At 42.5% G+C, this 14184-nt stretch overlaps 2 protein-coding genes across 2 annotated transcripts in view; one reads left to right on the plus strand and one right to left on the minus strand.

Moving 5' to 3' along the window:
* Positions 1–1636: 1636 nt before the first annotated feature.
* On the plus strand, positions 1637–10672 carry tubg1 (tubulin, gamma 1; the record flags this gene model as incomplete). The annotated part of the gene is made up of 9 exons (XM_010770494.1): positions 1637–1822; positions 1910–2084; positions 2190–2214; positions 3115–3175; positions 5217–5303; positions 5841–5990; positions 6130–6282; positions 8887–9048; positions 9511–10672. Coding segments are annotated over 9 exons (1197 nt in total), but the record flags the coding sequence as incomplete, so codon positions are not given.
* Positions 10673–11648: 976 nt separating this feature from the next.
* plekhh3 (pleckstrin homology, MyTH4 and FERM domain containing H3) overlaps positions 11649–14184 on the minus strand; it is a 33969-nt gene continuing 31433 nt past the window's right edge. Inside the window, exon 13 of the mRNA XM_010770489.1 lies at positions 11649–13720. Coding sequence (XP_010768791.1) covers positions 13550–13720 — 171 coding nt within the window. The 3' untranslated portion in view covers positions 11649–13549. The remainder of the gene's footprint in view (positions 13721–14184) is intronic.

Below are 14184 nucleotides of genomic sequence, written 5' to 3' on the forward strand. Positions count from 1 at the left end.
AAAAATATACAGAAATATACACTACAGTGACATCTGGCGTCGTTTTTGTAAGAAATGTTCACTTCCGCATAAAAAAGCCTCGGCACGTGACAGAATGTTAGCTAACGTCACATCACAACATTGTAAAGTTAGCTATCATATATCAGGCTATAACTAAAGTAGCATTGATAATATAGTAACGTTACTGGCAGGACTGTTGATACTGATCCATAACAGAAACTAATGCGCAAGTATCAGCCGTATCTCGCGTTACCTAATGCAACTTCACACTACGGTGCTGTTTACCGGAGGAGAGACGCGAGATACGGCTGATACTTGACGATCTGGCGGAGAAAGGTTGTGGAGCCTCCGTTGATATGCCGTTGTAAATGGCTTGATGGAAAGCAGGTGTGTAGTCGGGGAGGGTGCACAGCTGATTGCAGCAGGTGAGTGGAGGTTGAGCCGGGAGCCAGGAGTGACAGCCACCACGCACACACAAACAACACAGACAGGGGGAAACAAACAAACACAAAGGAGACGGCTGGAGCAGTACAGCCACCACAGCGTTACCTAATGCAACTCTATACTATGTCTTACGGTGCTGTGTACCGGAGGGGAGAGAGAGAGAGCAGCGAAGGGGGGGGAGAGAGAAGTAATACGGTTTCCTGATAAAGCTGTGGAGAGTATGTGCTGCAGGGAGGTGGATGCACAACGCACCCAGGAACGAACGCTAGCTCCGGTCCTTTTTACTGTGGACTCGATGTCCTGACAGGCTGGTATTTTTGCAACCTGCACAAACACAATACTGCACCATGATTACAAATGGTGAAATACAATGTAAAACTACCGAAAAATACCAGCTCCTTAAAACACAACCGCTCTACTCAACGCAACTCTACTATACCCGCGGTCAGAGAGCGGAGATGTGTCCCCTGTGTGATGTAATATGACGCGTTTGACGTATGACCTTAAAAAAAAGCCGTTTTTAAGAGCAGAGCTCAAAATTGCTCCTTTCCCTCTGAATTCCTGCCCTTATGTCTCGTAAAACATATCAAATCCTGCATTCACTTTTTTAATTGTAATTTTTTTAGTGTCTTTGAGCACCAGGAAGAATGTATTATTATTATCAACCTATAGTTGTATTAGTTTATTTGTATTGTGTAATAGCTTATAATGTGAATATGTAAAGTTAGTAGTAACTAAGAGTAGTAGTAGTATAAAATGAAAATACTTCAGTAAAGCACCCCAAATATTGCGTAGCTACAGTACTTGAGTAAATGTACTTCAATACATTACACCACTGTAAACGTCACATGTGGTTGCTATGATCATCGCTATGAAGAACTTAATGCATTTTCTATTAAAATGATTTATGAATACAAGAAATAGAACAGTGTATTTACCACAAAACATATTGTCATACACTCCCGTCTTTACTTCTACTTAATTTATATTTACTATATATATTTTTTGGTGTCTTTTTCTATTTGGCATTGCTTATTGTTTTGTTTTTCTCAACACCTCATGTGTATGTGGGTTGATGTATTGCTTCCACTGCAACAACATTATTTGCCACTAGATGGAGTAGTTGGATTAAAGCCTTGTTCCTGCAGCCAAACGCAGGACTCTACACTTCATCACTAGCTAACTCCTGTTTTTTCATGAAACTCCCCAGGCTGACGATGAGCACTACATCCCTCGGGCAGTCCTCATGGATCTGGAGCCGAGGGTGATCCACTCCATCCTCAACTCCCCGTACGCAAACCTTTACAACCCGGAGAACATCTACCTCTCTGAGCATGGCGGAGGTGCGGGGAACAACTGGGCGAGTGGATATTCACAGGTAATCACAAAAATAAATGTCAATCTTTAACCCTTAGAAATAAAACCAGATCGCAAGTTAAGTCTGCTGTTTTTTCTTTCTGTCTAGGGCAAAAAAATCCAAGAAGACATCTTTGACATCATTGACCGGGAGGCCGATGGCAGTGACAGTCTGGAGGCAAGTCGCTGTTTATCACATACAGACTGTCCCAGAGGCAGGGTTATAGCTAGGAAGGATCCGTCTTGTGTAAATATGACGTCATGTTCTCGTTGTAACTCTCGCTGTAATCGGAGCGGACCCTATTTCAACAATCACACTCCCTGTAATTGACATAATTAATAGATAGTTTAGCTTCTCACCATCATTTGCTGTGGCCCACTGATGTTAGTTAACAGAAAGGCTGCCTGCCAAACGTAAACATTCAGCCACGTGACTTGCTAACTCTCGCGAGAGTTTTACACACGACGGATCCTTTCTAGCCATAACCCAGAGGCAGGGGGGACAGGGCTGTGGCTGTAGAGCATCTTCAAAACTGATTGAAAAGTAACCTGATATTGTTGTGTGATGAAACATTACATGGTAACTTAAACTCTTACGAGAACTGAAGCCCGAACCTCAAATGTGACCCGCTCTATCCAAATCGGTCGGAAGTAGCAACGGCTCATTGAAAAATAAACGTGGATTTGTGTAAAAAAAATAGTTGTTCGGGTGTTTTGTTTGATTTTAAACAAACAAAGTCTTGGCTTTCAGAATAAGAAACTTTTATTTCCAAAATCACACGATAAATACATTCTTTAAGCTTGTAAAGGGAAGATGACAGCTCTCCCTCGCCACTCTGCTGTTCCGCAGCGCCGCCCCCCCTCCCTCCGGCTGACATTATGAATGTAAGGCGTATAGTAATCTTAGATAACACTGCAGGGTCAATTACAGTTTATTTTCATCTGATTTAAAATAAAGAAAGTATTGGCTTTCAGAATATTAAACTTGCAAATTCAGATGATAAATACAACTTGTAACGGCACAATTACAAACGGAGTACGGAGTAACTTAACGTCACAGCAGGCATAACAACAGCCGGTGTTTCTCGTGAGTGTTTTCCCCGGGGAAACAAACACAAACGCAAAAATACACAAACACACACACGTATATATACACACACTCGCGAGCTTCCCCCAGACCAGCAATCCAAACAAAAATATCTTCCCTCCGTAGTACTTTGATCATTTGCTCCGCTAATAATCAATCAGATCGATGGATTCCAGAGAAGAGGAAACTTTGAAGGCCTTTTTCTCAAAATGATGACTCGGTGACAGTCATTATATAATGTTACGTANCTCACGCCTGAAGAGGCTCACGCAGAACGCAGACTGCGTGGTGACAGAGGAGCTACTGAATGAGAGTTGATTAATCCCACCTGCGCCTGTTCGCTTTAAGAACGGCTGCCATGGATCACACTAACCTCACAGACGGATGCGCAAAAACAAAATTATCCCTGTAACAGGCTCCCGGTAACTTGTAATGTGTCACCCCGGCAAACCAAATTGCGACATAAAACATTGGGTAAGCCAAACTGTTCTCCACCTAGCAATGAGCCTGGAACAGCACAACTAAAAACATAAAAAGTGCCAGAAAAATGACGAACGTGATGTCACAGCTGTAATAACATTTTGGCCTTCCGCTTGTTGTCTGACGAAACATTGAAAGGTCAAAAAGCAGCAAGCCGTGAAATAACACACAAGACGAATGACATCCTACATGAATACATTCCTAATGCCATAATTCACCTGATTTTGCTGCGTTTTGATTTGTTTTCAAAGATTTAAAAGTTGGTAACCACTTTACGAATAAGCACTACCCTTATAAGCGAGATTCATAAACGGGTTTATAATTAGGTTGGAACACTTTATTAAGTAATCATTTAAGGAACATTTATAACAATCTAAGGCTCACATTTGGCAAAATGACAAGGCCTTAAATTGGCCTACTGCAGCGAGAATTCAACTCTGTAGCAACAGGATACCAAGGATGCTGGCTGATGAAGCAGACGGTTTTGGCTCGGCCTCCTCCGGCGTCTATACCCTACCGGGCCGTTTCAGAAAGCATTCAGAAGCGGAAGCGTCTTGCCTGCCGGCTCGCAGTTTTTGTTGATTTGGGCATATTTCCTGGACAGGCACTTTGTAACACAACAAAGTTAATAATAATGAATATTCCAGTTATAAACGACCATGAATCAAAGATGTGTTGCTGTATAATTCTTAGTGGTCAAAAAATGCATTCATCATCATAATTACTCTATATATAATTTACACAGTGCCTGTAAACTGGAGGAGAACACTGGCATTTATTCTCCTACTTGAAAGACTACGGAGGGATAGGGTCTGCAAAATTAGATGTATGTATATATATATATATATGTGCTCTATATGCTCTGAACGTTCCACTTCCTGCCTGCCCGACATTGCGTTACGGCTGCGTCGCGTCAAAGATAGGATTCATCCTAATTGTAGAGGAGCCCTGCGCCGAGGCGCTTCTGCGACGCTTCTGAGCTGTAACGCGCCGCGTGTGGTGGAATAGCACCCATTGACTAGAGTGGCCGTGAGCGCCGTGAGCGCCGACGTAACACGCCGCAGACAGACCCGGTGGAATCTAGGGGTTTTAGCAGTACAGATAAATCTGGGCTCACTATTTGGAAAGCAACCGGTCACAGTTGCCCTGTTTATCTCATGTCTTATAAAAGCTTATTCATGATTTATAAAGTGTTCACAGCCTAATTAATAAATGAAATACAAAGTATTTGTAAACCCTTTATAAGGGTAGTCTTATTGTAATGTGCTACAAAAAGTTACACCCCAAAAAGAAATCTCAAATATGGAGAAAGGTCGTAACATCCCTCTCTGTGTGTTGCTTTATAATGAATTGGCTTCTATTAATATAAACTTGAAGTTACATTTCCACTAGTCCATTTCTAAAGCAGCTGACATAATTTCATGTTGTCATTCCCCCTCATTTGTCTAAAATCTCACTTTCTTCAAATGTGCAGCACACTAATAAAGAAGGGAACTGCAGCGCCAGCAATCAAACGTAATAAACCTCAGTCTTAAATAGTTGATTGTATTAGTCTGCGATGCTCTAACAGCTTAATGGTGTTCCCTCTGTAATACCTACTTCCTGCGGGATCTTGCATAAGGCCCTCATGGTGATTCAATTAGCCGGAGAGCTAATAGAATCTGCCTAAGAATCGCTCCCCCTGTTGCAAACGCACAGAGTGTCTTTTATATCCAGCTCTGCCCCCAACAACAGTGCACTGTGCTGCTGCTTAACACTCATTAACGTCTTACTCTCTCTAGCATCCTGGCTGTGTGTGTTGTTGTGCTGGAAGGAATCTCTCCTCATTTCTCTGTGTGTTGTAAATCAGGTGGTGCTGGATAACACGGCTCTAAATCGCATCGCCACGGACCGCCTGCACATCCAGAACCCGTCCTTCTCCCAGATCAATCAGCTGGTGAGTGAGAGGCGTCACCCAGAGCAACCACCTCCAGGGGTTTTCTCTCGCTTGTCAGTCAGCAGGTTTTAGTTATACTTCTAGACTACCTGACTGTACTCAAACAAAGGCGAAGCGTCGAGACAGGCTGTACCAGACGCATGTCGCTCACTTAAAAAATTACAAGATTCACAAACTAGTTTGGCGAGTCCGTTGCACGTCAGACTGGATTTCTGCTTTCTTGGAAATGAGTTGCACATGGCTGCCTTTTCCTAATGGTATCAGCGTGCTCGACAGGAGCCACGTTTAGACAGTTAGAAATTTAGGCTGCTCTCTTTTTAGGGCTAGTGAATTTGGCCAAGAAAGGAAATAATGTAACCTTTTCAAGTTTTTATTGGATTATTTTTCCTGCAAAAGGCAATTTGAGAATGGAATTGTACACATTGTGCAGAATTGATAAATGAATTTGATATGGCTAGCTCTAAGTCATTCATTTGTAAGATCTTACAAGATATCATTGATTTCAAGCTATGTGTGTAATAAACTCTTCACACACAGGTTTCCACCATCATGTCTGCAAGCACAACCACCCTGCGTTACCCGGGCTACATGAACAACGACCTGATTGGCCTTATCGCATCTCTCATCCCCACGCCCCGCCTCCACTTCCTCATGACTGGCTACACACCTCTTACTACTGACCAGTCGGTGAGTTTGGATTGGCGCAAAAAGTTAAATTAAAGGGGCATTAAAACCTGCTTACAGTTAATATATTGAAAGTGCTTAGTTAATGCTAAATGTCCTTAAGATTCAGACTTTCTAAATCCGTAAATGCACTGTGCTTCAGGTCGCTAGTGTGAGGAAGACCACAGTGCTGGATGTGATGAGGAGGCTTCTGCAACCCAAGAACGTCATGGTGTCCACGGGGAGAGAGAAGCAGCCGAACCACTGCTACATCGCCATCCTGAACATCATCCAGGGCGAGGTCGACCCCACACAGGTACACATGCACAGTATACGATTCAGGTTAGCAGTTATTAGATAAAAGCTCTAAATGTGAAGACAAACAGCTATGTACATTCCTTGTATGTACAGTGGGGCAAAAAAGTATTTATTCAGCCACCAATTGTGCAAGTTCTCCCACTTAAAAAGATGAGAGAGGCCTGTAATTTTCATCCTAGGTATACCTCAACTATGAGAGACAAAATGAGAAGAAAAAAATCCAGAAAATCACATTGTCTGATTTTTAAAGAATTTATTTGCAAATTATGGTGGAAAATAAGTATTTGGTCAATAACAAAAGTTCATCTCAATACTTTGTTATATACCCTTTGTTGGCAATGACAGAGGTCAAACGTTTTCACAAGGTTTTCACACACTGTTGCTGGTATTTTTGGCCCATTCCTCCATGCAGATCTCTTCTAGAGCAGTGATGTTTTGGGGCTGTCGCTGGGCAACACAGACTTTCAACTCCCTCCAAAGATTTTCTATGGGGTTGAGATCTGGAGACTGGCTAGGCTACTCCAGGACCTTGAAATGCTTCTTACAAAGCCACTCCTTCGTTGCCCGGGCGGTGTGTTTGGGATCATTGTCATGCTGAAAGACCCAGCCACGTTTCCTCTTCAATGCCCTTTGCTGATGGAAGTAGGTTGTCACTCAAAATCTCACGATACATGGCCCCATTCATTCTTTCCTTTACACGGATCAGTCGCCTGGTCCCTTTGCAGAAAAACAGCCCCAAAGCATGATGTTTCCACCCCCATGTTTCACAGTAGGTATGGTGTTCTTTCGATCCAACTCAGCATTCATTCTTCTCCAAACACGTCTAGTTGAGTTCTATTTTGGTTTCATCTGACCATATGACATTCTCCCAATCCTCTTCTGGATCATCTAAATGCTCTCTAGCAAACTTCAGACGGGCCTGGAGATGTACTGGCTTAAGCAGGGGGACACGTCTGGCACTGCAGGATTTGAGTCCCTGGCGGCGTAGTGTGTTACTGATGGTAGCCTTTGTTACTTTGGTCCCAGCTCTCTGCAGGTCATTGACTAGGTCCCCCCGTGTGGTTCTGGGATTTTTACTCACCGTTCTTGTGATCATTTTTGACCCCACGGGGTGAGATCTTACGTGGAGCCCCCAGATCGAGGGAGATTATCAGTGGTCTTGTATGTCTTCCATTTTCTAATAATTGCTCCCACAGTTGATTTCTTCACACCAAGCTGCTTACCTATTGCAGATCAGTATTCAGGTCTTCCCAGCCAGCCTGGTGCAGGTCTACAATTGTGTTTCTGGTGTCCTTTGACAGCTCTTTGGTCTTGGCCATAGTGGAGTTTGGAGTGTGACTGTTTCAGGTTGTGGACAGGTGTCTTTTATACTGATAACGAGTTCAAACAGGTGCCATTAATACAGTTAACAAGTGGAGGACAGAGGAGGCTCTTAAAGAAGAAGTTACAGGTCTGTGAGAGCCAGAAATCTTGTTTGTTTGTAGGTGACCAAATACTTATTTTACAGAGGAATTTACCAATTAATTCATTAAAAATCCTACAATGTGATTTCCTGGATTCTTCCCCCCCATTCTATCTCTCATAGTTGAAGTGGACCTAGGATGAAAATGACAGGCCTCTCTCATCTTTTTAAGTGGGAGAACTTGCACAATTGGTGGCTGACTAAATACTTTTTTGCCCCACTGTATGTATATCCTTTATTTAACCAGGTAAAAGTCTCATTGAGATTCAAATCTGTTTTTAAAGAGCAACCTGGCCAATAAGGCAGCATGAACAATGTTACAACAAATGAACATAAATTGAATACAGGCAGACGAATACAGCTGTCATAAAACACAAATGAAATGGCACATTAACCGGTCAAAATAAACTGTTATGAAACATAAAAAACTGGCAAAATGTTAAAACGACTTCAATTATGGGATATAAGAGCAATCACATCGACCAATGGTGTCCTGTTCTCTGTCCTTTAAGATGGAATTAAACTCCCCCATAGTGATCCAATCTGAGAGTTTCAGCTCCTTCTGAACATTGTTCCAAGCATCAGGGGCAGCATCTTTAAAAGCTTTTTTACCCAGATCTGTTCTCACTTTAGGAACCAGCATCTGAATAACATCTTTATACAAATCTTTTATATTTGATATTGTTGCATCGATTGTCTTGTGTCTTATCTGTCAAAGAGAAACCACTATTTATTTTATTTGTATAATCATACATTTGACCTCCTTGTGTCTATTAACCTGATAACATGTTATATTTTGCTGCATGTACCTTTTAAAGTTCTTAACAAATAATCTGAGGGGAATTTCTTGTTGTTTATTTTTTATTTGTGATGTGTGATTTTGAGCTGAATGTGTTGTATGAGAAGTGCCATATAAATAAAGCTTTATTATTATCTTGGGAGCGCAGGCCATATAGACTTTCTTTTGTACACATATATGTGCAAATATAAGAGGGAACCAGTAAAACCCAACCAATGGGAAAAGAGACAAAGATGGCCACAGCAGCATACAACGTGCAGTGGTGTACACAATATCCACATCCAGTAACAAAACATAATGCACAATGGTTCACAATAGGTCAACTTCTCATACTACCGTAGGTGCATAAAAGCCTCCAAAGGATCCGGGAGCGTAAGCTGGCCAGCTTCATCCCCTGGGGCCCCGCCAGCATCCAGGTGGCTCTGTCCAGGAAGTCCCCGTACCTGCCCTCTGCCCACAGGGTCAGCGGCCTGATGATGGCCAACCACACAAGCATCGCCTCGGTAAGTGCTCAGCCTGCTCCGCTACATTCTGCTGCAGTGTGTGTTCCTGCAGTCTAGACCTGAGCTGTGAGTCAGGGCTGCAGGCCGCCATTGTCCTAAAACTGAAGCTACGAGACCACAGCAGCAGTTAGAGGGGAGTTCCACAAGAATTAGGTTTTGGATTGTCATGCTGTGAAATTCCTTGAAACTATAGATGGTTTTTTTCCCGGTTTAAAAGATGATTTGTAAAGTTTAGTCCTGTGATTTATAACAAAGAAAGCCTTTAAGGACAGCTTGATTTCCAAGCCTAAATGAAGCTCTTTCCCAATTTCCTTTTTAGTCTTTAAATGTAATCATATATTTCCATTCAGTGTACATAAAAGCAAAACAAAAAGTATCAATGGTTTAGAGAAGTCAGAATAAGTTCCTGAAACTTTCCAGGTATTAGTTTTGGTTTTGATTTCCTGTGTTTCTGTCCCACAGCTGTTTGAGCGGACGTGCAAGCAGTACGACAAACTGCGTAAGCGAGAAGCCTTCCTGGAACAGTTCCGCAAAGAGGACATATTCAAGGAGAACTTTGACGAGCTGGACAACTCTCGGGAAGTGGTCCAGCAGCTGATAGACGAGTACCACGCAGCCACGAGGCCTGATTACATCTCCTGGGGCGCGCAAGAGCAGTGAACGCACTGACTTCAATCTCTGAAATACCATAGACGATTAGCTCATTTCTCCTCTTTTCAAACACGTTCTCCTACATATAGGTGTCCCTAAAGAGACAGATATTTGGCTATAGTTGCATCTCTGAAATACATATTTATTGGCTTGTTATAGCAGTAAATATAATGTTTCTGTATCAAAATGTAAACAAGAAAATGAGTGGAAACAGCCTCTGTAATTATATTAACCAAAAAGTAAAATCACCTTTTCTGAGCTGGATCACATCCTGGAGATTCTTAAACCTAGTTTAAATATAATAATCCTTGCCAACAGTCCAGTGAAGTGAAAGTCAACATTCATTTCTTACAAGTATGTGCAGAAAACATTGATCTGTCTTATATAAAATGATCCATAACTGTCTGTTAATAGTTTTTTTTAGTTTCCCTTAAACTCATATTTCCCGCCTTGTAGCCTTTTGGTTTTCAGCATTGCAAGAACATGTGTTGCCTTGCTTTGGTCTATTTTTATACTGAATACAGTATTTTTTGCAGTTTAGTTACAGTAAAACTACCACCCCACACAAATTGATTGCCTTGAATACTGACAGTACGGTTGACAGAATATGTTGCATGATGGGTAACGCAGGTTCTTGCATCCCAGACATTTCTGTCATCGGGCCGTCATCTGTTTGCTGCTGATAAACATTGATCTTTTTTTACTGCTGTACAAAAACAAGAATGTCAAGACAAGTTGGGCTTGAGCCAAAAATGTTAAAATACATGCTATAAATTAAACGGCTTGGACATTTTAACAGCATTGGCCGAGTACAATTTGCACAGACGAACATAGTGTACACTTCATCTCCATGCTTGTATATATGCTGCAAAGAATAGCTCATCACTGACATTCTCTGTATTGTCTTAAATGAATATACTTTTGTTTGTTGGACCTGTTTGAAATGGTTAATAAACACGTTTTGTATTTGAAATGTTTCTAGTGGTATATGAAGCAAACTGGGAATGTTTTATGTTCAGAGACTTCAGGGTTTCCCCTTTCCTGTAGTGTGGTATATAGGTTTTAGTGCCTGTAAATGGTCTGCAAAGTCTACATTTCCCTATGTTCCCTCCCTCCCCCGGCCTGAAAAGCCTCAATTTGACTCCTTTGTGTACTTATGTAACATAATGACATCACTATGTAACATTTGCACTTCTATTGGCCAGAGCTTCAACTAATTTTGCGTGACATGCTAAGGGGAGGGACATCTCCAGACAGTCGACCAATCGCAACAGAGCCACCCAGCTAACCAATCAGAGCAGACTGGGCTCTGGTTTCAGACAGAGGGTGAAAAGAGGTGCTGCAGCACAGGCTGTATGAGACAAATAAAGAGCTTTCTGAACTTTAGACATGTCACAGAGGCACAAAATACAAATAGGAACCTGAAAATGAGCAGAATAGTAGTGCCCCTTTAAGGGTTGGTTTTGCTTCCAAGCTACAAAATGATGAAATGCTTTTCCTCTCACCTGGAGCTGCAGTGTACTAGTGGCCGTTCATCTCCCTCAGTTCAGGCTCATTACCACACGGGAACGTAAAGGCACTTAGCAGCCATTGCCTGACCGACCATTGTTTGTGACCAGAATAACTCCGGGGAGGCAGCTCTCTGCTCTGCTGCTGGCTTTTATAAAACGTCTGGTTGAGAACAATAGTCTTACACTGCTTTGCTAGTCAAGGCTAAAGAAAGCACTATTTGTATTAAAGGAAAAAGGAAATGAGTGCTCAAGCTGAACAACAGAACCAAACATTAAATATGGTAAAATGGTGCTGTTTTATTAATTACATACAGTATTTATAGTTTTTATTGCACTTCCAAGCTAGTTAAAAACAAACAATAGTGCATTTAACTATACACACACATTAAAAAGGTACCATGCAGCATACAAACAAGCTTAATACAAAGCAACAACATCCGCACTTTGATTTGTTTTATTTTCATTCTTGTAGCTTGGAGCTGCCTGCAGCTGCGGTAGAAAAAGAGCTGCCTCTGAGCGGGAGGCAGGCTGACTGTGCAACGACTCGTCAAGGCCTTTCATGGTGAGGGGATTCAACTTTTGAGGCTGGTTATCACATGGGGTTGTGTTGAAGACAGAACTCTAAAATTATATTTACAAAGCCTATCTATGGTCTCGGATTCTTAAAAGGTTATTACTACATTAAAAATAAAGTGGACAATGTATGCAACAGGATGTCTCTATTTTTGTTTGACATTGAAGTTTAGAGAAAAAATTATAAATGGGAAAACAGTCAAATATAAATCAGGGGATCTTTATCTGCTTTGGGAACATTTCTTGTTATAAAAGCTTATTTAAAAAAATAACATCTTTGGTCCATGCTCTAAACCATGACTGGTAAAACTTTGGCTTCGCAAGAATACTCCAACAATGAACACAAAGATGGAGCTACACAGGATTTACACCTCTGAACTGCTTTAAGGAGCAGAACCAAAAGCACCTTTTGGCTTTTGGTTACAAAAAAAAACTGGGTCTGCATTTAGGACACAAAGAACATTAAAAAAAAGTTGCATAAATAATACTACAGAAGCATCCATGGCCTGATTAAAAAATGTTTTTGCTTAAATAGTTGAGGACGGATGGGAACTTCAAGGAAAATATGGCATCACTTCTTAAATGATCGATATCTCTGACTAGGGGTTTTATGTGTCCTCTGAGTTTAGAGTTTCCCATTATATATACACATTGTGAACATAAAGAGAAGCACCTGTTATTTTCAGCAGAGTAGAGCTGCATTAGGATGGTAACTGACATGAGCAAAATAATTCAATCAGTCAAGTGTTAACCAAGTTTCGTGTCGAGGATTACAGCCAAGACAAGCAGCACAACAAAGGACACATGAGAGCATTTGGTGGAAACGATGTAGAAACAGCTCCAAAACCTTTGGTTTCTGTGAGAAACTCAGATCCTGAATGGGAAATCCAGGAAATGGTGGAGACACACACTGATAATCCCGAGGGTAAGAGTCTATATGGCAATCGCAGCCCAAGTGACTTAGCCTAAGAGTTCAACATCTGTTTCCAGTTCCAAGTTCACATGGCTGACTGCATCAACAGTTCCAGGTAATGCAAACCCAGCCGGGACCTTATGAAAACTGACTGCCTCTGAAGAACATGTCAGCATAAGGGCACGTGAGGGAGAAACTGTGTATGCGTGAGTGAAAAAGCTAGAGCCAAGGCGGGAGGGCGTGTGTGTGTCACTGAATGTTCTCAACACTTTTCCAGCAGTGCATGAGGGACGACTGCCTTGTAGGAAAGGCAATATGAATATGGCACACATCGAAAGTAAGAAACAAAGACGAGCTAAGGAGCTGCGATTTCACTCTCAGCCATACCTTCACGAGAGAGTACCACAGTTCATTGATGTCATAACTCTTGTGATGCTGTGTCTCCCCGATATAGAGGGCTCACGCTAACGTCTCACATTGTCGAGGGGTGGGGTTTCGCCATGTTGGGTAACAAGGGTGGTTGCGTGACAGGATGGGGTGGAGGGTGTTTGACAGCTCATCAGCAACCGCATTGGTTTCTGTGGGTTTCTGGTCTCATTTGCAAAACAGAACCAACTTAACTTCCCGCCTCCCCCTCCACCTCCCCCTTCCATCGGCCAGCTCCTTCAGCTGGAAAGCTCAGCAAGGGTTTATTTTCACGGATGGGGAGTGAAAACAGCCCTCTCTTTGTTTTGGCTGCCGTGCCGTTCCCAGTGGAGGAGGCGTGGTGTCCTGAGGACTGGGGCAGGGCCTCATAGGGGCCACGTGGAGGAGGAGTGTGGGGTGGCTATGGGTGTCCGGGTATGGGTCCCTCTCAGACTGGGTGCGAGGGCAGCTCCAGGAGGGTGGGTGTGTGTGTTGAGGCCAGGTGACAGAAGCCCACCTCTGTACATTTTGTTTTGGTGATGTCTGCATCTTCCCCCTTCCCTCGCTGGCGACGGATGGCACTGAAATACGCATTCATCAGCTGCATGATCTCAGTCAGCTGTGACAGAGGGAGGGAGAGAGAGAGGTCAGATTAGTGGCAGTCTCAGTGTCTGTCTGGCGCTGTCACAGGAGGGTGGAGACGGATGATGTCATACATTTGAAAAATAAAATAGAAAAAAAAAGTTTCCTAAAAGCAGAGGATGACTTTTTTGTGAAGATTTTGGAGAACACAGAGAGAACCCCCTTGATCAGAAAATGGAGGCCTTAAATGTGTGTGCACATTATATCACTGACACGTTTTATTATGCAGCTGTTGCAGAAAAAAGAAAGGGCACTGCGGAGGAGTTCATCCCTCTCAGTTTTCCTGACCTTGGTGGACATGACCACCAAACCATCACAAGCCACCATGACCAATACCCTTACTTTGCTCCTGCTAATGCTTGCCTAAACATGGTGTGTGACAACACCGACTAAAACAGTCTCCGGGTTTGAACCTACACCTACTTTTTAACTTTTACTGTA

This window comes from Notothenia coriiceps, unplaced genomic scaffold (assembly GCF_000735185.1).
Source record: "Notothenia coriiceps isolate Sejong01 unplaced genomic scaffold, NC01 NC01_scaffold00008958, whole genome shotgun sequence".
Lineage (NCBI taxonomy): Eukaryota > Metazoa > Chordata > Actinopteri > Perciformes > Nototheniidae > Notothenia > Notothenia coriiceps.